The sequence below is a fragment of the Bombus affinis genome, chromosome 15 (assembly GCF_024516045.1).
Source record: "Bombus affinis isolate iyBomAffi1 chromosome 15, iyBomAffi1.2, whole genome shotgun sequence".
NCBI lineage: Eukaryota > Metazoa > Arthropoda > Insecta > Hymenoptera > Apidae > Bombus > Bombus affinis.
In genome coordinates this window covers 9067664-9094540 of record NC_066358.1, presented here as the reverse complement: position 1 = coordinate 9094540, position 26877 = coordinate 9067664, and the positions used below count along the sequence as shown (strand labels likewise).

The following is a 26877-nucleotide window of genomic DNA, read 5'->3' as shown; positions in this document are numbered from 1 at the left end:
AAGTCTCGCAGCTCGGAGTTCCGTCCGTAGAACGTAGAATCTCTGGCGGTGGCGCAAGTATCCGGCAACACAAACGGGACTACCATAGCCGACTACAAACGCGTACACACAACAGATACAACAGACCACGTACAACGTTTCCTGTTAGCTGTTATTCTTGCGCGCGCAGCGCGTAGCTCCTTCTACGCGTCGCGTTCTATCTCTGGACCGGACAATTTGCAACCTCGAGATTTATGCGGTCCCCGGCGAACGCCGCGGAGCGGGTACTGTTACTTTCTTCTTTGCGGAATTGCCAGCGGAAGGGAAAACTCCGCGAGTCTGTCGTCACCGGTTTCTCTATCTTTTTACCTTGCCCGTTCTTCCGCGCTGCTTCCACTGCGCTCCATACGTTTGAAATTAAAATTAGTTTGACGCGTTTGCTTCCAAGTCAATGTCCTTCTCGTCTTCGACATTTATAACGGAATTACGTATATTTACGAGTAACGATAAAACCGATGCACAGCGATTTAACGCGTTTTATCGACGCAAGCAAAGACCTTGCTCTACATCGATCGAAACCTGAATATCTCGGACACGCCACGAAAACGATCGTTCGCAACCCTTCGGATATCGCTTCGTGAGATTAACTCGTCGCTTCCTCGTCGTTTATTACGCGTTGGAGATCGGTCGCGTACCAGGTCATTATCTCGTAACAATCGATGCCCGGACGATACGTAATACGATTGATACACAGGAACGTCGTTTGAACCGCGTTACACGATCGCTCTGGCCGATGAATAAACGATCGATTTGGCGGCGGTGGAGGAGCCTAAGGATCCACAAAGTTACGATCACTAGACGACCTATTATAATAAATTTGCGTTCATCGGCATAATGATAAGATCCACGCGAGATAATGGCTGGGAGAGAGGGATGGAGCGAACGACGGGGATGGGGTGGCTTATCAGATAGCTATCAGATACCAGATTGCGACGAGAGATTATACGGTGGAATTAGTACGGGAAAACCGTGGCTATCCTGGATCTACGCCGGCGAAACACGGCTCCGAGCGAACGGTAAATCGAGTGTTTCGAGCGAGTTCGTGGTCGAGATACGCGACACGGTGCAGAATGCGCCGGCGGTTTTCCTGGGCGTGGGATACGTATTACGCTAATAGCGATAATACGACGTTAGTCGGGCGTACGATCCTAGGAAAGTCGAGCAGACATCGTTCGACGACGCTCGACTATGGTCCTGTCAATGCTACGTATGGATATTCTACCTTCAACAAATCCATCAAACCATTGACGCGTACGAATTCCGTGTTAGACAGAAAATTCTCGTTAAACAGATGGAATTTCGCGAATCGTCTCTCGCACTCTTTGAAAGCTTCAATAACGTTCACATCACGGAATACGACGCACGTGAAATAAAATTTATCGCGATCAGCCGGTCGACTAAATCGCCAATAAAAACGGACGTGCGTTTATTATCGACCTGTTACCGCGAATCGCCTCATTGTTCGCGTTCCCTTCGCGGTATAGTTACCGCTACATTACTCAGTTGACACAGCTGCGTTTTCCTATGCGATTGTCGCCAAGCAATGAGAAACCACGATACGAAAAGCGCGATCCTTCGCCCGGTTGATTCATCGGCCACTTGTGACTCTTCTGACGTGCGTTCGAGTATGAAGGAACGAGGGGAACGAGTAGGAACGAAGAAACGAAATGTTGTGCAGCAGTAAACTATCTTATAGATAAGCCGTGATGACGAACGAAAGAAATAATACAAAATCTTGTCGACGACGGCTAACAAAGTGCTGTGCGGAAAAAGCGTGCGCAATATCTCGAACGTGACGGACGAAAAACGTAAAGCGTAAAAGCGCGAACCAACGAGTCTGTCGAGACTCTTTACTCGTGCGTCGTAAAGCAGCGTTCCGTTGCACGGCGGTAAATCGGTAATGTCAGCAAATTTAAGCGGCGAAAACGCGTTACGAACTGTCGTTGCCTTACGAACGACACCGCGTCGATCGAGATAACGGGCGTGATGACGGACCAAGTACAAGGTTCTGCGCGCTACCGCTTCTGTCAGTCGCCACTTTCCCAACTTTATCTTCGATTCGGAATTAACGCGGCGGCTCGTTGATCCAGGGAATGGGAACAGAGTATAGCGGATGGAGTACAGGATTGACGCGGAGCTAGTTGGTAATGACACGGAAAATTATGCGACCGGTTTGCTCCGAGATGTAATTTTCGTGTTTTTCGAGGAAGTATCGTGTTTTTCAATAGTAGACGGAGTAAAATAGATATTAAGCGATGTTCGAACGTTTTCGACATTACAAGTAGCGTTCAATAAGAGCTGGTTAAAAATACGAACGAGTAAGTTGAGTCATGACAGAAATTATCACGTCGCAAGAAGATGCGAAGAATGTCGCCGGATGAATCAGGAAAGTTTCACGACACGCGACAGGAACCGTGTCGTCTATTTTTTATGCTTAATCAATCGGTACAGGAGAAAATGAAATTCTTAAAAGAAAAGAATTTCATATCCTGTGCTATAAATCTGTTAAGAACAACCCGAGCGAGCGAACCGATGTCTGTTTTTTCTTCTGTAACGGCCGGTTCGCTTCGCCTAACGCCAGGTTTCTGCCAAGTTGCTTACGTCGCAAGATGCAGCGTCGATATTCTGTAAATGGTATTCCAGCGTATTTCCATTTCATCGATAGATCGATTTCATCGACACGCTTACGCTCCTTTAACAGTAAACATTACTCGTTATTATTACTCAAGGAAATAATGTTAATAAACAGGAGCATAATTAGCGCGGAGAACGACGCAACACCGTTGTCTGCCGAAACAATGGCTGGCAATCGGAGCAATGATAACGACAGCGATTTCTTCTACGACGTGGTTCCCTCGAAAGTTGCGTAAATGGTTGGTCGATTCGCACGAGTCATCAGCCCGATGAAAGGAGTCAGCTGACGAAACAAAAGTGACTGGTGCCTAGCTCCATGAGAAATGTGAAAGCTGCCCCAACGTCGTGGGTGTAACCTATCTCACGCAGGATTCGCGCTGCGCGCGTTTCCAACAGTTACCAGGACACATTTGTCTTCGACGACCGTGAAAAGATTGAATAAATCTTATTGGGAAATTTCGGATCGTCTACGATGGATTCGCGTGATCTCGCTAACTTCCAGGATTACTCATTTCCGGTCTTGCGATTCGAAGCGGTTATGGATGGCAAAGTCGCGGGGAGATGAATAACGATTAAACTTTATCGAAAGGATGTTTTGTACGTAGACAACCGTGAATCATAGCCGAAGAAGCGCCGTTACTGGCCAATCGTGACTTCTACTGTATCGTCTATACGTACTTGTTATATAATCGTCGTAATTCGTCGTGTACGGTTTTTAGTTACAGAAAAAAAGAAGTTCGAACGCGATTAGATGAAGAAAAAAGAAGCAAAGACCGTGAAAGAGTTGAACGATGTAACGTGGAATTAAATTCTTCGATTAGGAAATTGTAAATTTTCAAGAAATCGTAGATATCGGGTAGATCTTCTTTCTCTTGGTCTCCTGGCGCCGTCTACGTTCTTCGGTACGCCTCGTACCTTTAGCCGGTGTTACATATACCCGATGCCTGCGCGAGCAACGTATAACGAGGGGCTACAGCCTGTATACAAATAAGCGTCGCGTCTTCCGTGCCCACTTGGCAGGCGACGTTATTTATCACCAGGAAGCATAGAACTCTGATTAACGAAGGTCAACGCCGGTGCAGAGTCCTCGGGCCGTTTGCTCGAGGGTTTAAAACCCTCTGGTCACGTACACATGTTCGCGGATAGCGGTCTGCACGCGACGAATTCGAATGGATTTCGTGACAGCGTCCTCGTCGCGGATAATTGAGTCAATCACTTCGAGAGGAGCATTGGTCAACGTCGTTAAATTTTATGGGAATCAATAAAGATGGTCGGGCGTCGAACGGTGCTTTTAATCGAAACAGTCGCTCGGCTCATGCTCCAACGTATCTATAGAAAACAGTTCTTTCCTTTGTCGTGCCTGTTAACGTCGCATCGGAATCTCTACGAGACTGGCATTTTTCCAATTGCAAATTAATGTATTCGTACGTACGTTGAAAGATCGCGTGGCGAGGCAATGTTCCCTGCTGATTTAATCCTCCGATGAATGGATGAATGGACGGATGAAAATTTACAAGCGAATTTTAAGAGACATCGCAACGAATCAAAGAAGCGTTCGCACACGCGCGCTTGATTCTTTCAAAATATGGAATTACGTAAATAGAATGGTAACGAGGTTCCCTGAACACGTGGTTTCCCGAGCGCGTATCGATGCAATATGCATCCCGTGCCGCGGGCCAGGAGCAAAAAACGGCCAGCGCAAGTACCATTTCTGGCGAACGTGACGCGACGGGCCGATCGTTGATCGCACGGGCGCAGCTAAGAGGGACATTCGAAAACGCGACGAGTTAAGACTGAAAGCGAGATTGGCCATTAAACGAATCCGCACACGGGTGCCTTTGATCGACCGCTTCGTGTACCTATGCGCGTACCAATAGGATGCTGACGTAACTCCGTGTAATCTCCGCTGCCGATCAACCGGACGACTCCGCACTCGCCAGACTCACTGCCATGCCACGGAAGGGGTTACCCGAGTAAACAGATTTTCTTCCCTTTTCGCTGTCGCGAGAAACGAAAAGAGAGCAAAGCGCGAAGAAGAGCGGAAAAGAAGAGAAGAAAAGACAGAGAAGAGAAGAAAAGAGAAGAGAGGAGAAGAGAAGAGAAGAGAAGAGAGAAACAGGCTAAGATCGGAGCCCCTGTTCACGGTACCGTTAGTTCCTCGGGGGGCTCCCGGGTCCAGACGTGTAATTTATATATCGCCCCGTGGACTCTGCGAAAGTATACAGCCTTTTTTACGACTACTCTCTGTGCAAGAGCAGAGAAAGAAAAGGAGCGAGCGGCAGGGATGGCGGGGGTCGTTTCTTTGGCCGCGCTGCCAAAGCCAAAGCGGCGCGCAGCGCAACTCTCGCGAAACAGTGTGCGCACGTCAATTACGATCACGGTAGCAACTCGCCTCGCCAACGATGTTGCCTGTCATTATTCTCTTACGTTCTTGCGCGTTAGCCACCGTTTCTTACCATGCTCGTCCGCCAAAACGACCGGCCCGCGGACATTTATGATCGGTCAATCCAGGCCTTGGTCCGTTTCCTACGAACCGGCTTTTTGTCCTTAATGAGATGGGCTCGATCAATCTCGTTACAAAACGCGACAGAACCTGGTACGTGTTGGTGAGTGCGTGAGCCGTGCGTAAGCCATGCGTAAGGCACTCGTTGACAAATTGGCGCGAGGGAAGAACGTGCAATTGGTCGGTACAATTACCACCTCGACAAGTACCGAGATATCGCTTCTTCTGCTGTTGGATGAAGCTTCGGTAGCTTTGGCTGACTTTGGTCGAGTAATGGGACAAACACCGAATACGAACAAAAATTGTAAAAAAGAATTTATACGAATTTGTGGAGGCAAAGCTCGTTTTTATACGAGTATTTCGATGAGTCGATGCGTCTTCGTTATCGTACGAATCGTTTCCTACGGTATCAACCTGGTAATCCTAATCCTCTTACGTACGTATGTATTATTCAAAATTAATAGACAAGACATTCACTCGCATTTGATATCTACGATCCAATGTTCGTGATTATCGTATTAAACGACTATTGATTATTCAAGCTAGAAAGGAAAATCATCCACATATAATTTCCTAATCATTGCCTTCCTCCGCTTAAGTGAATAAATTGAAACGCGAAGAAAAACCGAGCGAACGACGATCGGTCTAATAAATAGCAAAGCATCCATATCGTGAATCCAGTTCACGTTCGCCATTTTTATCAACCGGTTTCTCACGCTGGAAAATTGACTAGATGCGTTACACCTGTTTTTCTCGGTCTCGATTCAACAGACGATTAATTCGAGGAAGAAAAGCTCGCTTCGAAGAACTAGCATGACTATCCCGGCGACTCCTTCCCGCTTATCCTCCTTTTATCCCGTGACAAACTAGGCAACTAATTCCGGAACACAAGTTCCCGGTTACGCCTTTGATGAGCTATCATGGCCGACACGGCGAACGCAACGCGATTTCCTAGCGTTAATTATTGTCATGTAGTCGTCTCCGTGATATTTCGCGTTGATCAAGCGTGGGAAATCTTTATTCGAAGAAGCAATAAAACGAGAAACTGTTTCGTTCGATGGCTTAATTATTTAAAAATTATTTATATCGTCGATTAAGGCGATACGTCGTTCGAATAATTCATTCGGATGCTTTAACTAAACTGTATCTTAATAGCGCTACAACGTTTGCAGACTGATCGTAGCGAGCGTTCGTCTAAAACGCTCGAGACACGGTAAGTGAATTTCTTGGTCTACGCGACTCACCCGAGGCCTATATCCGCTTGATTATCACTCGCAGCATCATTTAAAACTCATTTACTAATACGAAACGTTCGCTATTAACATCAGAATGCCCCGGCATCGTGCAAAGCCAAAGGTTGCGGTTGAAAAAAAAAGTCGCAGCAGCCACAGGCTCTCAATCATCCCGCCGACCCATGAGAAAGCATATCCGAATTTTTACTCGAGAGCTAAAAGCAGTCGTTTCAGACACTTTCTTCGATAGTAAATAGCCAATTAGACGTAATTGAACTATAAATAAGCAGTTAAACGTAATTGAATCGCAACTAGCTATTAACTTTTCATTGAGGATGATCTCCTGGCGGTGACGGGGAGGGGGCAGGGGTTCAAATACCATTCAGATACCTCGAACGCATCAGGATGATTCCTTTTCAGAGTAAACGAGCGATCGATGAAGAGGAAGCTATGATCGTTCGACAATACTGTTTGAAACGTGTGTTTATCAAAAACACTTTAGCCGTGGCAGGCCAAAGAGGTTAATCTACTTGGTAATTACACGTGCTTGACTGCAGTTCGTCAAACATGAGCTTTTTGAAATGTTACTGCGCCGGATATCGTACGTATCGCGCGAAACCGAACATTCTTTTGACGGATTAGATTCGCGAGAAGAAGTAAACAACCGTAATTGTTATAAAATGGCAAGAGCGAAGAATACGAATGAATAAGCGATGTGAAATAACAGCCGAATCAGTCTGAACAATCGGAAATACCGTTACACACGTGGGATATATCCTGTGCCAAAGTTTATATACATACTCGTAAAACCAACTCGATGCAAATCTTCTCGGCCGTATCCTAACTTCATTTATCTCTCGGATTAAAGGCAATCTACGGCGACTTCTAAACCGATGACTTATCAACGATCGGCCATAATAATACCACGTGTGCCAAGCTTCGGCTAGAAACGCGCATTAAGCAAGAAACACCCTGTATACGCATGCAAATGCACGCGCGGCGCTGATGCGAGCACGTCCATTAAAATTGATCGGCAACATTAATACAAGTTAGTGGCGACATGCTCGGAGCTCGTCGAGGTTCGCGGTTCGTTCTCTCTCTCTCTCCCTCCCTCTCTTTTTCTCTCTGTCTCTTCCTCTCTCTCTTTCTCGGTCCTCTGCCTTTGGATCCTCGTCCTTTTCCGACGCTCGCGTGATCTCCGATCTCGAACGATTCCATGGCCGCGGCACGCAGTTCCGTAGCAGTCTCCTCGTCGACATGGTCCGCATCTCGAGACGCCAACTATCGACCATCAATGTCTACTTCCGACAAGAGATACCTTCCTCTACCTTCTCTATCCGTCTGTACACACCAGAGACAATCGCGAACGGTCCACCGAATCACGCGGATTTAACCCAACCACCGTACGAATCGTGCGTATCGATCAGATTCCCAGCCAAGGAAATTGAGTTACGCGTTTCGTGCTTTTGTTAACCGTATATCGAACGAAAAGATCAAACGGTAATCCGAAATAATGGGAATTTTCAACGCAACCTGATCCCGGTTTTCCTTTGATTCAACGTCCCTAACGATCTGCCATTCATCGGCGTTAATTCCGAACACCGCGATAACAGCGACATATGATCTTCCGTGGAATAAATCACGAGCGAATAGGTACGTATATTCCAAGCTGGTATCGTGGAAGCTTAAAGGAGACGGAGCTTAATCGCTTGTCGATGAATTGAATTGTTTTAAATCGTTGTTTAGCAGCGAAGCGGACGATCGGTAGATCGACCGTGACCTGGCTGAACTAGCGACCAGGGAAAATTATAGCCTCGAAATCGCTCGGCTCGCTGCCTCAACGGTGTATCGCGGATCTTTGGTTATTTTTTCACGGCAACGCCGAGATGCTGCATACCTTGATTGTTTGAGGGATTGTCGAAACGGTAATCTAAGTGGCCGGTATAAAATTCGTTCGTAAAAGTATTCATTTCGTTTAGATCGTTCCAGCGAGTAGAAAACGAGCAGTAGTAGTAGGTTGAAAAGATAATGGCAGACCTTCGAAGTACCAAGGTGCGAACATTCGTCGAATGTTTATGCGGCGTGGGCAGAACCATCGCGATTGTCTCGATATATTTAAACGGATGATCAGATACAACAAATAGAAGCTTCGTGAATATTAAATGGTGGACAGTTTCGTTCAAATTAACGAACTAGACCAGCGGCAACGGTAGGAATAATTTGCCACAGTTTGACGAGAATTCCGATTTTGAAACTACCAGGTCATCTACGAAACTCTTAAGAATGTCGATTTACTGCGAAAAAGCAACGATATAGGAAATCCGATACTCTTCGTCGTATCGCGACGTTCTGTAATTTCCCGCGTTAACTTTTCTCCGCGATCGTCGATACTTGGAAATTCGCGCGGATGAAATACCACGATAGAGTCTAAATTGGTTACGTATCATCGCAGGACACCGAAAGAGGCGACGTTCTATCGTCGACGGCGAACGGACGTTAACAAATTACAGTGTTCACAAATTATATACAATGTGGCAAAATCGGCGTAAGTATCGGGGGTTAAACATAAAGGTTAAGGTGCCCGCGCTCTCGCCGCCCCCCAACGTTGAGTAGAAATAATTGAAGAAAGGCCGTGCGATATCTCGGAAAACAGTAATTTCGAGGTCGTAATTTTTTATCAGCGCTTGTTTACCGAGATCGAAGCATAGATACGAGTTTGATGTATGTCCGCGATATTTCGAACGAGTTTATTAAAAAGAACGAGCGTAGGCGTCTCTCCTTGGATTGTTCGAATTCATTGCATAAAAAAGCTGAACTTGGCTCGTTCACCGGCGGTCCAGTTATCACCTATGCCGTGTAACAAATTATCTACTAACTGTAAGCGAATATGAATAAATCAAAGGGAATATCAATTGATTCTAACTGACGATTAGTGGGCAGATTTTTCAAGAAAAGAGAGAAAAGTTGTATGGCATTGCTATCCGCGGGGAAACATGCAGTCGTTGGCAGTGGATCCGAAGTGCGAAGCGACGTCTAGTGTGGCCGCGCGCACAGGACACGGCGATCCGAGCGTTGTACCGTTCACCTGACAATGAGTCACGTCAACGAAAAACGTAAAACGTCTCGTCATCCGCGAGAGCGTGTTCCGCGGTCTAAAGAAACGATGATCCCTCTCGCCAGGATGCGGACGGCACAAAAACATAGTTTGCAGACCGTTACGAGTCTGTGGCTCGTAACAGCGGCCAGGAATCGACGACGTTCAATCAACGACGAACAGTGTACCGCGAGAGAGCGTGTGGCACACGTGTGTCGAGTCACGCGGCACGCTGGACCACACGTTCGACGACGGGAACCTGGCAGCTTTCTAAGAGTCGTGCCAAAGCCGAGTCGCTTGTAATCGTGCTCCAACGATCTGTCGTACGGCTAAGCAGATCAACCGTGTTGGCTGACATCTTCGGGGAACATCGTGCCAGATTGCACGACACACGTGTACGAGGTTTCTTCTCCGACCCCGTCCTTTCTACCAAGTGATTTTCCATAATGGCACGTTTCTTGAACGAAGATCGCGCGAGGAACGAGACGAGAAGAAAGATGGAGCATCGAATAGAACTCGACATCGACGCATGTCCATCGAGTTTAACCAACGAGCTTTTAGCTAAAACCAATTAAACACTCGTTCGATTGGAACCAGTCTTTTCGTGTTACGAACAGAAGCGCGCTTGCCATTCTGATTCGTCATTTTATCTGACGCTGCGATTGTCGACTTTACACGTACAAATCTGCAAGTGCACGTTCGAAAGATCTGCGGTACGATATCGTACGGCACGCTGGGCCAAAGGACCTCCCGTTCTCTGTGTACGCCGGTGTCGATGAGTCGAAAATAAAGGCCGTGGAAGAGGCAGCATGGCGCTTATTATACCTCGACTCCCTTAAGGACCACGTACGTAACCGTGCACCCGCAAAAATTACGACTCGGTGAAACGATAAAAGTTTCACGCCGCACATGCACGCGTACCCGGGGCGACACGGGGCTTTTGGGCAACCCAGGCTATTAAAGTTAAGGATTGGCTACGCCCACCGCAATCATAGTGATTACCCGACGCGTATTACAATGCAAATGCTGGTTAATTCTCACGTGCCCGTGCGCCTCCAAGATCGTTGCGCTAAACCGTTCCCTCTTCCTCGGCATCCTCGTTTTCTCTTTCTGTTTCTTATAATTCCCACTCGTCGGGGATTACGTCCCTGTCCGTTCTTTCGAGGAAAAAAGAAACGCACGACCTAAGTAACCGGCTTTTTGTGGGCGTCCGGGAGGTTTTTTGTTGGACCGTTTGCCGCGCATGGCTAATTAGCCCAAGTGCGGTTGGTTAAAATTTGCGTGAGCTAAAAAACCCAATGGGCTGGTAGTTGTTGGTTGAAGGGTATAAAATTTTGAAGATGTAAGTGCCGGCTTTGTAATGTTGTTTGAAGTACTGTTTGCCGAAAGTGGACTCACTGTTGGCTGTATTTTTCCTGCGTCCTATGGTTCACCGTACGACAGACGATATCGCTTTCGTATTTTACAGAAACGATGTTGAAGATCCATTTGTAAAAACATTTTTTCGTATGCGTCAGCCTGACAATATACGCGAACAACCCGGGACCGTAAAAAGAAAGTGTCGTTGAAAGTTGCCCGAAAAGGCTACTACGAAAGCAAGTTGGAATCAGGTACATTCGCAATAGCATAAGGTACTGAAATTAAAATATTTTCATAATTAACAAAATGAACCTCCGTTCTCGATTCGCCTTCTCTTCGAGAACACGACGTCCACGATCCATGTACGAATCCACTAACAAGCTCGTTCGCATTATCGACTTTTTCAAACTCGTTGGCACATTCGCGCCTCAATTAGCCGCGCGCACAGGATGAACGAATGCGATCCGGCATGCAATAATTTGTTCCTAATTCCGCGGTACGTCTAATCTCGATAAGCGATGAATTATTCGCCGCTGCTACGTTTTCTTTTAATTAGATAGGACGAGATAATGAAAGGATGCTTAAGCAGCCGCGTTTCAGAATGGCTGTCGCTTATTATTCAACGATAAGTCGTCTTGTTGCTTGCGCCGAGACGGTCACGAGCGAACGAAAAATCCTGCTGTTGGGAAATTCTGAAACATGTCTCGTTAATGATTCCTGTGCGTTTGTGATAGCCGACATGTAAACAGCGGGGATAGTTACATCGTGTATACGTTTATAGTTGTATTAAGATGGCCGAGCTCCACCGAGCCGATGCACACACTGTTCTTACACGCCGTGTGTTCCTTTTGCACATCTTAACGCTGACTTTTATGATTGAGACCGATGCGGCGATAATAAGCAGCTTTATCCGTATAGGAGACATCCGTAAAAAAAGGGGGAATTAATGTTGTAAGGTAATGCATCCGGATGGAGAACCGATGATCGACATTAATCGATAAGCTCGTTAGCGATAATTCCCCGGGACTACTCACTTCTACGGACACCTATGCTTTTTTCATTTGCTCTATTTCTGTCTCTTCTTATGCGTTTGTCTTTTTTCTTTTTCTTTTTTTTTTTTTTGTTTGTTATGCTCTACTGAATGTTCCTAAGGTAGAGCGCGGGAATCTCCAGGGAAATCGAAATTTATCGAGAGAACTGTAAACAGGAAATCCGTGCCTTTGTGAGTTGTTCGAGACGCTTGCTTAATCCCTTGTTTAATCCTTGGCAAAAGGTCGCGTGCAAACCAGGTCGAGAAACGTTCTTCCGCGACCAAGGCCGCTGGTCTACGGATTCCGTAGAACAGGTTAATCCGTGCTCCATAAATCTTAATATCAAAGAACGAGCCGGTGCTCGCTAATTACGATGACTTCAAATGAACGACCATGAAAGAGCACGGTATGGTGCGGCACCACGTGTACGCCGATGTGTACGAGCAGTGTCATAAACGACGATGTTTATGACTAGGAAAAAAGGCAAGCAACATTTACCGTGCGATTACGCGAGTCGATAGGGTATCCGAATAAAGTTATTACTCGGCGTGTCGCTCGAGTTACATTAGCCGAACGAATCGCCTGGCAACCAAACCTAAGTAAGCACGTATCCCTAGGGACTATGTACGAAATACGTGTGCGTGTGGGCGTGTGCGCGCGCGCGTGTGTGTGTGCACGTGCAAAGTGTGCGTATACAGTATGTATACCGAGCGCCGTACACGAATGGTCAGGCCGAGCAATAATAATCCGATGCTGATGAGCGGAGGATCTTCGTTCTCTCGGTTGACCCTACGATCTCGACTATTCCCAATGCCCGAACGTCACGAGCTATCTGCCTGTTCGATGGCTGGTGGATGCATCTTTCGGACGTGTCCGGTGAATTTTATGGGAAACTGGTTTGCACTGTCACGTCTACAAATGCTACGACTCTTTTTATCCTTTCCTTTTTTCCCTGCTCTTTCCGTTGAGAAAAGAAGTTTCAGGAGGTGGTCTCGGGAAGGTCGATAACGAGGCAACCGGAAAGTATTGCTTTCTTTCTGGGGGTTCGCTGATTGGCAGAGGAGAACCTCGATACACGCTCTGTGATCGTTCGTAAGTTTGGGAACGGTTCGAGGTTTTTCTTGCTCGTCAATCCGAGGTAAGATACGAGCAATTTGCAAAAGGTTGGGTATATAGACGTAGCAGACAGGAATCATACACAGGGTGGTATGAAATGTTTGCCTTCTAGTTGCTATAGAAGGGAAGATAATGCGAGCTTCGAACTAATTGGAGAATCGCGTTTGTATGCGATTCGCGGCTAGAAATGAAATATCCGAGATAACAAGAGTACCGTACCTGTATGATAATTCAAAATTACCATATGCAACGATTTTGTTATAAGATTGATAGATATAATTTATATATGGAAAGTATTCGTCGAGCTACGAGTTATTTGCCTCCGAAACGATGTTTCTTCTCGGATAACGTTATTTAAATATAATTACCATTTTCCACTCGTTTTTCTTTCCTCCCAATCGCTCTTACGCATCGTACTACGAGCATAATGGAACAAAAACTACTGTCCTTGAAACGAAAGCTTTTGCCACATCACGTTTGTCCCTTAAAACCGCCGACTACTCGCTAATGTACTTTTTGCAGCATTATCCGAAGAAAAGATGGGCAAGAATTTCTTTAATCAAACAAATGAATGTAAAATTAAGCAGTGTACAGGATGTTCTTAGAGGAGAAAGAACTACAACAAAAATAGATAAAGAGATAATGACCTTCGTAAAAGTATAGCTAAAATATGCTCTTCCTCGTACAACGTTATAAGAAAAGTAAACAAGCACGCGCTATAACCATTCATTCCGATAATTTCATAACAGTACTAAAAAATTTGTCAACTACATTCCGAGACGTTCCGAGTACCACGAACCTACTAATTTCACCAACAAACACACCAAATTACCAACCTTCGCCGGTCTCACCAAAATCCATATGTCCGCAGTTTGCTCTTTTTACCACGAGAAGAAGCGTTTCCATATCGTAAAAACGTTGACCTACGAAATTTCCAGTTGGTCCAGTCGATTGACGCGTTCGTTACATCAACCGGACGACACCCGCAGATTCAAGTTCGCCGATTGCGTATGCGGTGTCGAAACAGCTCTTACGTATCAAAATATCGGAGGAACCAGTTTCGTTCTCGTTTGTACTTTCATCGTCGATTTCGGCTGGCCCGGATACCCAGCCGCCTCGCCGACTTCGTTCCCTCCCCTCCTGCCGCCCTCTCGTATCCACCCCCACCCTGGTAAAAACTGGTTAACCCACGCCTCGCGCAAAATCCCCGAGGGCTGCAGCTGCATCGCGAGGTGTCGTTGCCACCTGACGTGCATGTAGCGTCGTGTGTGACGTAAGCGGGGAGGAAAGTTTCGTCGAGTCAGCGGCGTCTTCGGGTCCTTCGTGTCGTCGTCATCGACCGGCAACCTTGAAAAGTTCATCGCCGCCCATACGCAGGATCCACGCTACCCGAATCTCGCGAACGCCGCTACTCCCGCCGAAGCGCGTATTCTCTGGCTCGCGCTCGTATCGACCAAGTTCTGCGAATCGATCGCGAGGAAATCCTTTCTTCTATGCCTTTTACTCTATCTCGTCTTTTGTTCTTTTTATTTTTATTTTTGTTAAATAACTGCGGATACACGCGCTGATCAGTAGAAAGAAATACGCGATGTAAACGTAAAATTGCTATAGCGAGGCTATCTCGATCTATTACCAAAACTATACAAAGATGATAATCACTCTGCTATCGTACATTTATTTTCCCGAGTGCGGTATTTAATAGCCATTAACGAAACACGATTAAAAAGTGGGTATAATTTTCTGCAACTTACTTCAAGAATATCACTTTAAACGCTTTAATAGGATCGTTTACCTATGTACAAAAAGCATCGGCAACATGAGATGGGATTTTTTATGACTAGTCTTATGAAATCACGCATGACACGTTATCATATCAGAGGAAGATCAAAGACCAAAGAGAAAAACCAAAATATATAAACTCATTACATGGATCTTATCTGGATAACACACGGTGCAACTTGCCGCGCACGACGTGTTCCAATTTAGGTTTGAAAGGATTCCTTGCACGCGACGAGGAAAAACGAGGTGGTCTAATTAAGACGACAGCCGCGTGTTTCGATACCAGACTTTTAACAATGTGGGTCAGTCGGTAAGAGACATACCTGCTTAATCGAAAGGCATAAGATAAGAGCTAACGAGTTTCTCTTTTCGTACATTTTTTCTTTTTTAACGTTATATTCCTATATTCCTCGACTTATTTATAAGATCGATTTTCTCTCGGCTGTTCTACGAATTCTTGCTTGTCTTATACGTACAAGAAAAATAAATGATTTCACCAAGAAATTGATCATTATATTACCAACTCATGAAGTCAAATCAAGAAAAATGTTGTACTTTAAAGGTAGGATGGTTTTTACATGGGCTAGCCGCGATATTTCATGGCACTTCCACAGATATTATGCGAAATACTGGCGCTAACGATAAATCAGATGCAGCAGCATATAGTATGTCTGAGGATCCCGACCATATCGCAGAAATTTATGCGCGAAAAGTGAAGATGAATTGAACGCATAATTCAAGATGAAGAACCAAGGTAGAGAGGCGCATGTAACGTGTTTACACATTGACTGGAAAACGTATTCGGTTCATAAAAATGATTTCTCAGGCCGTAATAGCCCCGCGGTAATAAATAACTATTTTTCTTATTTGGAATTCTTTTTCCATCTTCTGAATTACGTTAAATTCTTCGTTATAGTCGTATTGGGATTTCGCTCGTGAAAATAATTATTATCTTCAATATAATATGAAAAAGAATCTATAAAGAAGACGATAACCGATTACTCAGAGATCCTTTACGAGTAATAAAACTCGATAGGGCTGAGGATAAATTGTAGTTATTTGGGGTATGCGAAGATTAAATCTGGCAAAGTGACTTTAGAGAAACTGGCTGTTACAATTTATCACGCTAAAAGTTTTCCAAAGCGACTATGAATTCAAATTTATCGTCCGTCTTATTCTTTCCGTGCGGCAAGAAAGGAACGCGTAATATGGATCGTTGCTTCTACGTATATTTTATATTCTATACATTCTGATTGATACAATCAATGAATACGGGTAGCTAAGGGACCTTCTCTACGACACAATCTAGTCGTAACAACGAAAGAAAGATCTTATCGTTCCGAGGGAAATAAAATACATATTTCCAAAGGTGTAAGTTACTTCTCAATAACCAACTGCGTGCATAGAGACTACGATACGTTAGAATAGCATTCGTTACAAAATGTTACATTGTAGTGGCATTGTATAATAGGCAGGCACTCGTAAAACGCTTTGGATATTCAGTAAATTGTGCGCTTAGTCAGTCGTAATATTACGATACGACTAAATTATAGAAACGACAAAGAAAATTTGATAAGAATTCTAAGAAATGGAACGACCATCTAACGATAAGGATATTTAGACTTGCGTTTCGATTTAAAGAAATTCTCACGTACATACGTGTGTATGTAAGAGTATTTTTTTAATTCACATTCATGGCAAAATTTTAACGACGAAAATATATTCTTCTTTTTCTCCGTTCAGTATAGTATAAAAATGTCGCGACAAAGTTTAATGATAATTTATGGAATAAAGACATTCTTGTGTGATTCACCGTAAATATACCGTTATCGAAGCGCTATATATGTATATAGGATATGGCAATTTTATAATTGATTCGGCGAAACTAGCATTCAATGTGGATGTCATTGACTTATTGATATTCCTGTCTCGGTTTGCTGTTAGCAGAACCACCGATTTACTTCCTGCTACGAAATTGTCAGCGTCGAATCGATAACTCGCAATCCGATCAACACCGTTGTAATTCTTTCGTACGATCTTTGATAAGAGGCTTGCAAATGTAAATCAATTACTTTTTGCAAAGAGAAATACGACTGTACGCCTCTAGCGTGTACAACAAATAACCAACCAGCTTATGAAAACTCGCTGCTGCAAGTTCCGTGTGCTATTTCTGAAAAATCCTTTCATTCTTTTTATAACGATTTATTTCTTCCGGATCTTCTTAGAAACGCGATCCCCTCGATTGTGCGAAATTATGGAAGCAAATTATGAGAAATAGTAGAAAAGAAAAGTGAGAGGTTTAAAAGAGTTCTGTAACTTAACAATATTTTCCGTTCGCTATTTCTGAAGGAAGTTTCTCGCATCGTTTTTCCACTACCCTTTGAACGACAGCATCTTTCTTAGGTAGCACGCTACTGGAATCGTGTGACATGCAAAAATAATCTGTTGCAAGTAGCACGAGGAGGCAGCCGACGTCGACTGAATGTTAATTAGACGAGGAACAAAAATATCGCTTGGACGTGGCAATTCCGGTGCTTGAATTGGCATGTCCCGACGTGTGCTTCCATGGCTTTATGCTAATTCAAAACACTGCGTGGCATCGTGCATTCGAACGTCATCTTTCTCAATAAGACAGCGTGGCAGCTAATCCCAGTTCCCTGATGTGGCGTCTGAAGTTTAAAGCGTAAAACAACACCAAAAGAAGCTGTAGTTGCTGGTCCCAGCAGTGAAATTTTACATTTGAAACATTGTCGCTTTCGCGTTTGCAAATGGTAATCGTTCTTTTCTTCTTCTTTTTAAATATAGCTATGAAAGTCGCCGGATTTTAAGAAAAATGATCCATTCGCTAGAAATTCGTTCAACTTCGTCAGTCCTATCCATATATTTCATTATGAAATATGTTCAAGCGTCAACCATATGCGTCAATACAATGTTGCAATCTGTAAACTGTTAAATCCTTTGCATGCTTGTCGTATTAGGATCTATTACGGCACACGTTGCGGTAATTCGTTGCATCATACTTGACGGTATACTTACTGCTTCTCTATGAGCCTATAATATTTTGTCCTTGAGAAAAATTTCGAGCGTACTAATTTGAGGAATCGGGCAAAGAGGCGATGATATCGTGTCGCCCTATTCATCGATTTAGGAAAATTTCGATCGATTAGGACGCGTATACCCACGTCGTACAGAGAGACCAACGTCCTCGTGGGCGCGTAGAAGCGAAATTTTTCGCAATGAAACATCCTGTTGTACGGATCGAAAGCGTTTTTACGGGCGCAACGACCTGCCCAACGTAACCTGCTTTATGCGGCGGCTTTGAACGATAACGTTCGCGCTACCATACCGGTCCGTCTTATCGGCTTCACGACTTGTGCACGACACCGTTTTCTTTTAAAAAGTCTCCTCGAATTTGAAACAAAATTTCTATAGATATTTTTCGTTACGATCGAAATTATAACGAGATATCGTAAGGATAACTGAGACCGAAATACCAAACAACCATTGGCCATATTTGGAAAAATATGATACATTTAACTAGCGCCAATTTCAAAGTAGGAAAATTTGAAGCGAATTTAGAACCAACGAAAAGAAATTAGAATGAAAAGAAAATTTGAAAAAAGCGATCTAAAAGTTAGTTTGAAGAGAGCGGTACGCGGCAGCAATCTAATTTACGAAACAGAAATACGCCTGTTGATGGAATTCAGATTGTTTTCAAGCAACTGCAACCAATTGACAGCGCAGACGATGAAAAACACGCAACCTCGGTCATATGTATATATTGTCCTTTGTCCATTCCCATTTGGAATTCTTAAAAGTGGCCGTACCTACCCGACGTTCCTTTTTTTCGTCATAAAAGCGAGAACACCAGACAACAATAAGATGAAGAGTGTTGGTTCGGTTAAAGTGGCGGTGGAGACGATAAAAATACCAAGTACCTTGCAATTACATCTGCAGGTAAGCAAGGTACATGAGTAGTAATGGCTACGAACGATCCAGAAGAAAGCTTCTGTTTTTTGTCTCCGACGAATAATCCTTTGCGTTTATTTCTACTTCACTGCCAACTAATATACTCAACCAAATCAAAATCGATCCGATAACAATATTTCCTATGAAAACCACTAATACGAATCTCTCTCATCGACCGATCGTTCCTTTCTCATCAGCCTGTTGGCGGTTTTTTTCTTTCTAAACGAAATCCAAGAAGAAAAATCGATATGGTCTGGCACAAGGTCCAATTAAACCGAAGAAGTTCTCGGTATGGAGCCGATGAGCATCGCAGGAATGGAATTCCCAGTACGGCGGAGTTAACCCGAGGAACAAATTCCTACGGTTCGATTACGCTCATTTCTTACGTTCGACCAATCAGAGAAGATGACCGTATAATTTCTGACAGGTAGCCGGAAAATAAACTCGTAATGTAGGAACCTTCCGATCATCGTATTTAGTCATTACTTAAAATCGCTGTACTTATAAACATTATTACGTGGTGAACAACATCGAGTACAATATGCTAACAACATTGTAAGTACACATAGCTACGCGTAAATTGCTACTGAAAACGAAACCAGTACGTTTCTCGTCGATCGTAAAAGTGTTGCTCGATATCTACCTTTTTCGTATTAGTATGTTAAATGGCGATGCAGCGGTCAAAGTACCGAACCTGTTCTTGCTTGATAATTTACGATGCTAATTTTAGTTGGAAATTTCAGTTTCTCGCTTGTTTGAGAAAAGTAGCTGAAGACTCCGTGGTACAGGTACGACGGACGTTAAAAAGGAAAAATCGGAGCCGAAAGTGTCGAGTACGGCATACGTATTAGTGGGAAACGAGTCGCATAATAAATATCAATTATTGGATCGAACCACTTTGCGCCTGTTGATATCTAAAGCATTGTACGCGAACGCAACCGAACGAATATCTGGCGTGCAATCTCTTCGCGGACGAGGATCGAATTTATCGGTTGCTGGGAGAGTAGTGGACCGTCATCGTCATCGTATTCGTGCGGTGCGCAAAGGTGCGGTCGCCACTTTACCGTGACACTAATGAGCAGAACAGCCGGTCCTGTGGCCCGTCCCGCTGTAATTGGTTAGTTAGCACATTTATTTCATATGAAAACGCCGAATGAAAAATGCGAAGCGCGTGCGTCCTAATTGGCGGCCGTGCCATTCTCGGCGTGAATCGTGAACAGATCGATCCGCACGATATCGGATCGTTGACACCGGTGACCGAATAACGTTGCCCTTAAACATGGCGCTCCGATGCGTGTTTTCCGTTTGAATGGAACACAGCCAGCCTAGCCATCGACTAATTAGCGATAAATCGATAGAACCAGTGGTATTTGCGAATAAACGGAATATAATGTTAGCCGAACGAGGTTATAACTTACACGGTAAGTATTAAAACAAATTGAAGGTAATTAAAGTTTGCGTTTAAAAAGATGTAAACGAGCGGTATCTTTTGTTTGATAAAAAGAAGATAAATATAGAGAAAGACATGGAAATAGCAACAAATCGAAGATACGTAGATTTTGATAAAACGAAGCGTGCCATCTTTCTATTTCTTGAATCTCAAATTGCTCGAATATCGATAACTCGATTACATGACAGAAAGGCCTAAATCCGGAATCGCGATCCATCAAATCCTCTGGAACACGCTAGAAAATGTGAGCACCATTCAAGCATAACCGTTGCGAGTACAGGTGCATTCGACGCAGACAACACGGCTCAAGGGACAAAAGCGTGAAATAATTGTTGCACTCTATTACGATTCTTCGTCCCTGACCTTGACGCCCGTAAAAGTGCTTAATCGCGCATTCTGCATCATCATGCCACTCTCCAACGTATTTACTCTCTCTCCTTCCCTCTCTCCGTTCCTCTAATTCCCTCTCGCCTTTCTGCCTCCGTGTAGCCGTGGCAGCTTTGTCTTCAGACAGAAACACCGAAGCCGCCACACCCTGGGCTCTCCGGGTAATAATAATTGTTTGCGCGCTTACATCTAAAATGGCGTCCTTGTCCTTGCAAGGCTGCGCTCACACCGCTTCGACTCGCTTCTTTCCAACGAACCTCTGGCCAACACACCGTGGGAAGATAGCCGGTTCGCGATCGCAATGGACCCTCCGGCTTGCCTTGACTGATCCTTTCCACAGATTAGTCGTTATCTTCGCGTACCTACTAAACGCGACCGCGATAAATATAGAATTAAATGGACCGAGACATTACAACAGACGTTGTATTAATAAACCCCAAGTTTCACGCATAGTACGTGTCGTACCATACCGCTCCGCCATCGTCGCCGATCTCTACTTCTAAGATCCCTTTAGTTCCGGCGAAGAAACTTTCGCGATGATAAGGCAACGCGAAAAATCCATGGTGTTGCCAAGCACTCCGATCGCCAAGCGAAACGTTCAAAGCTGTCTGCTTTGAAACGTCCTGTACAACGACGGCAATAGTCCGAATACGCTCGAACGAATGTTAAATAACCAAAAGGTAAAAGAAACTCGACAATGTAATAGGCGAGATTCAGCACAGCCTGATATTACACGGCGATATTTTACCATTTGTTTTATTTGGAAATTCTCCTATACCGTACCAACATTTTTCCTACCTCGAGCTACGGTCAACATTGAAAAGCATTTGAGACAATACGAATGACCATTTTGCTGGTAGTGCCACGGCCTATCCTCCGTTCGAACCCTTGTGTTATGTAGCCCCTTCTCGGATACAACGACCACGATACGCCTTCAATAGTCCAGATTTCATGGGTACGCCCAAGGAAGCTTGTCCAACAAGCCGTAAAGAAGTGTAACGGCCAAATAAATGCTACTATAATGCATTTCGAGGATACGGGACGCCAGCGACTTTGTACTCGTAAATGTTTATCACGATGAGCTGTCCCGGTTTTGTCTGCTCCATTAATAGCACCGTTTCAGCGCTTCGAATATCGCGACTGCATGCCAACGGACGTGTTCCTCCACCGAGATCCATTCGTTTCGATTAAATTTTTCTCTGTCCAACGATACCAGGATATCACGGAGGATCGTCGCCCTCGAAAAAGTGAAGATCGTAATTAATTTCAGAGCTGCGAAGCGGAATCGCGGGTTATTGCGTCATAAAGTTGAAATGGAACTTTTCTCCTTCGCGAGACGTTGAATCGCAGATATTACGCGGTATCATACCAATGGATGCCTATTCGTTTGAATCGTTGCGACATTTGCTTGGTAAATTTTCGGGGAATAAAAGCTGAAATTAAATTTGCTAAAAGATATAAATTGACACGAGTCTAACGTTCCAGCCTCCCAAAAATACGAAGAAAATTCAGGATTATTTCCTAACGTCGCTGCGTCGTTATCCGCTAGATTTTTAAACTAACCGTTCAATTAGCGCTCAAGTACTTGCCAACGGCACTGAATAAAATTCCATAATTTCCCGCCGTGCAACGTGCTCTCCTAAGTAAGACACGTACTCCGTACCAAACTGCAAAGTGGAATAAAAGCGAAACGAAATAAAACAGGGAACAAGCAACACGCGTGTTACGAATACTCGCCAAATTTGGAGCTCGCTAGCACAGATTTAACCGTACGTACAACGTACGCTACACCTTGTTGCGCATGATGTCATCTGGAAATCGTAAAAAACTGAAAAAAGTAAAATCCCTGGTTGAAATGTTTTGTACTTTTTGCCCGCGGTGTCGTAATCAAGAAAGACGCTGCGTTTTGTCGCGCACTTTGGTTCGCACAATCTTTGGCGACGATCTGCGAGTCCGACTTAAACCTCTAATACTCCATTGTGAAACATCTAGCGAGATTACGTTTCAACCGGATTCTAACAATAAGCAAATTCAATCAAAGAATTCATAAATTCGCGTGGATGTGACAACAGCCTCTAATGTGTTCCTATTACACAACCGTTCTTATCTGGCTGCTCCACGGTATTACAATTTCCTCCTTGTCCGTCAAGCAGAGAGAAGCGGTAGTGTAAGCACACGCACGACACCAGCAGGATATCTCGTTGCTCGGTGTGGCAACGATCTCTCGCAGTACTGTACGTCGTCGTTAGTCGTTACACGTCACGGCGCGCGCAATCGGCGAACAAAAGAGTGTGATTCTCCGTGATGGAGGAAAGAAGAAACTAAAAAAGACAGCGATGTAAAGAAAAAGATGGGAAAGAAGAGAAAAGAGGCATCGCGAAACGATCGTGCGAACTCATATCACTAGACGTGATGCAACGTGTACACGCTTGTTATTCTTTCGCGAGGAGATTCGTTCGACAATGAAACTCAAGGTCGTTCCACTTTCCAAGCTTCCCAGGAACCATAGCCGTTCCATCGTGATTTTTATTATCTGTGGCGCGCATCGTTGAGCAACGAACGAGGTGAATAAAATGATATAATTAAATATACATCCACCGAGACCAGGTATGTATCATTTCCCTTTAGTGTCGGAGATAACTGTATAAGGAAAGGTATTACGGGTACGAGTTTACGGGCGAACGTAAAGTTTTACTTTGGACGATCTTTTATAAGGATCGAGCTGCCTCGCGACTCCTCGCGTATATATTTGCTAGTGAGATTGCTTTTTAAGGCGTCACAGTTAGAAACATCACAGTTGCAACGAGCCTGAGATTCCAATATCAAAATAGATCAAAGTACGAATATTTCTCGAACGATGAAATATCATATACGTACAATACAGCCTATTTGAATGTAGCCAGAAAGTTACTCTACTCCAGAACGTTAATTTCTCGTCGCTTGTACAAATACAATTCCATATCGTTGCTACAATTACGTATTTAAAACCGATCGTTATCGATCAATGTTAGAAAGATCGGAAGCTACAAATATTTGTAAATAATTAACTTATTATGGATATTATAAATATCGTATAAGTTTTACGTAACCAAATTATACTAGCGTTAAAACCTTGTGTAAGAGGTATCTGGTGCAAATTTAGCATGGAATCTCTAGATAAGTATTTATGTAACGCGTCTAACGTATCCAGGAAAATATCAATAGAAATCAGAGGAACGCTCTTATGCTAACGGTACCAGTCAACCAGTACGTTACGCGCATAGAAACGTGAAAGAACAAAAAACAAATTACGCCTAATCCACTTCTCTACTGGTAGTCGTCTTGACAGACCCCACGCAACGTTAATAAAACCATCGATTTCAACTGGAAATCAAACCGCTTGGTGAAGCACATCGAGCCTCGCATCGGTGATCGGTACCAGCACGAAGTAATCCGGATCGATTCCGCTACGATGATTCGCTAGTAACGAATATCACCGTCTTGCTCGTACCCTGTCAAACTATTGATACTCGTACACGGAGACGCATACACGCAGCAACTCCACTTACTACGGCCGATTACGTTTCTAGAGAAACTATTAAGGGGCGGTTCGCTTCTGTCGGAGCGCAACAGTTCAGCTTCGATACAATAGAGGACCCCTATTGAATAAGCCCAGATCCTTCGTAGGTTGGCCGTGGTATAGCGTTCGTGGTATAGCGTCCGTGAGCCTATGGTATAGCCGTGTATTCTGTTAACCTGCACTTCCACCGAGAGGACTTAGAGCGAAGTTCGCAAAGCGCTGCTGGTAGTACGGCCACTGACAGTGCTGCGTGTAGTAGAGGCGGTACGACGAATCGTACGATACAACCAGTTGCGAGCGTGTTAGTGTCAGTGGGCCTCTTACGCTGGGCCTCAGTCACGCCGGGCGTCAGTGACTTCGCGTCCGCCGGTTCGATCGGTTCTTCTTCTTCCGAGGCTTGGGCAACGTCGCCTCGTCCCACCGTCAAAAGCGTCCAACGAATTTCGCGCTCGCGACATCCTCCGCGATTCTTCTTTCGTCCTTAGGATGCGAGAAACTTTTTCAAAAAGAAATAAAATTGGAGAAAAACAGCGTGAATCTTTGCCGATCGTTGTGAATCGAACGGAGAAGGAAAGTTTGCACGTGCTCCTTGAAACGTTCTGCTCGAAGTATTCGATGAAGATTTGAATTTTGAGACTTTATCAAGCTGGTTTCTTGCCATCTTCCTTCGACGATAGATTCTGCTAAAGGCTACCAGGATGCGGTAGTTCAGCCTCGGTGATAGAGGAATCCGAGGGTGAGGATCGCGAAGACTGCGAGGCGATAAAGCTAAAATACATGTTCCGAGGCACGTGAGAAGTTCCATTAAATCGTAAACGCGACGGGAATCGAGCCGCAGGAGATGCGATTGCTCCAACGCAGCCGGAAAGAGCGGACAGCGGTTGACACGTCGGTCGATCGATCGGTTGATTTGTATCGACGTTTCGCGATTAATAAATGGAGCGGAATTTTCGAAGCGAAGGAATGCCAATTCTGCAGAGCGAATGGCGTTTCCTGTAATCAGTGAGCTTTCAAAGAACTCGTGAAACCGATCCACGATCGATCGAACGAATCATCAGCTGTTTGGAAGAATGACGCAACGTTTTTCCTTAGCGACTGTCGTCGTCGTCGTCGTTGAAAAGGAAGGGATCGTCAACCTTGGTGAGCAGTGCAATGTCGAAGATGGGTCATTCGCGAAGGACACGAAAGCATTCGAGAAGAGAATTTACACGGTGCTGAGTCAAAGGATCGGTAACGCGAAGGATTAAACGAATTATCTCCGGGTTTTGCAACAACGACCATCGAACCGTGATCGTTAATCTCACTGCGTGCTGTTGCTTGCGGTAACAGTTAGTGTCCAGTGAATGAATTCTCGGTCGCGCTCGATGACTGCAACGATCGGCTTTCAGCTTGATCGAGATCGATTCTGAAATCTTGTCCCGCCCGTTCACGATCCGTCTATCGTCGATCGTGGAAATAATTATCCGCTAACTTCTCCGCAACGTTGAAGTGGAAAGTGACAGTGACGTCCAGATTCAAGTGACATAACCGAAGAAAGTGCCTGCTGAACCTGTTGCCGATTGACAGCCAGTTTCCGTCGACGTTCTGGGACTGACCAGATGACGCGGGGATAAAAATGCTGCCAAAAGTAAACGCGGAATTCGTTCTTTCACGACTACGATTCGATGACGTGCCGCTCTGGAAAGTTCTAAAGAAACGTCTCAAAGACTTTCTTCGTTACCGATACGCGACTCTCTCGTGAAATTCCTAACTTTGTCCATGTTGTAACGATGCAGAATCGTGTCACCGATTGGCGAAGAACGAACGGAACGTAGTGTCTGCGATCGAGTTAAACGAGATCAGTGAAAAAATAATATATAGTGCGGAACAATGTCGTCGAACGGTGAGTTTTCGACGATGTCCAGCGAGGAGGTACCTTCGCTGCCAAAGTCCCTGCCTAGTTCGAGGGAAGCGACGGCCGAGGGTAGTTCCGGTTCGAGCGGCGGCTACATGCCCCTTCGAGAGTTCCTTGATCGATTCTCGTTACCGAGAGTGGTCAGGCTCGAAGGTACCGGCGGCAGGCCAGTGTTGCTGTACAAACAGCAACAGAGATCGCTTCGGGTTAGTGCAACCCTATTGATCCATCGTTATCGGCACGACGTTAAAGTAGGACCGGAAATAGTCATTCCAGAGGGATACCCGGGTAAGTTTCACGCTCGTATTTCATAATAATACGGATTAGATATATACGTATGAATTAGATCCAAGTAGAGTACGTATCTTCTTCGTGATATCGCACGAATATCGTTGATTTCGTAAAAGAGATACCTATACGCGTTAATGCAATTGCGATTTCATCACGTATCGTTTTTAACTTAATCGATTCCATAGACAAAGTCGATCGTCTTTGACCTCCTTTACCTGTTTAGGATGCCTAACGAGCATACTGCACACTCCCTCGTAATTAGACTCGAGGAGATTCGTTTGAACGTTGCGTCGGTTTCTTTCGCAAGAGGTTTGATTGCTCTCAGTTCTTTTTTCTTTTTTTTTTTTTTTTATTGAACGCAATTACTGTCATTTATGTTTGCATAATATATAATCAACATCTTCCATACTCTAAACTCGAGATGAAATTAATAAAGTATAGAAGCTCGGGATTACATCTATGCCCTTTTATTTCTCCTATCGTATGTCACGTATTTTTCATGAATCTCTATTTCGTTCGCAAGATTCGACGCGATATCAG

At 44.6% G+C, this 26877-nt stretch overlaps 1 protein-coding gene across 2 annotated transcripts in view; it reads left to right on the top strand.

Annotated features, from left to right (window-relative positions):
- Nucleotides 1–22763: 22763 nt before the first annotated feature.
- LOC126924677 (uncharacterized) overlaps nucleotides 22764–26877 on the top strand; it is a 24756-nt gene continuing 20642 nt past the window's right edge. The window contains exons 1-2 of one of the 2 annotated variants that reach the window (XM_050739412.1): nucleotides 22764–23157; nucleotides 25245–26334. In XM_050739412.1, coding sequence (XP_050595369.1) covers nucleotides 26022–26334 — 313 coding nt within the window. In that variant the 5' untranslated portion in view covers nucleotides 22764–23157; nucleotides 25245–26021. Of the gene's footprint in view, nucleotides 23158–24369; nucleotides 26335–26877 lie in introns of those variants that run through there. The other variant, XM_050739411.1, reaches the window with a different exon arrangement.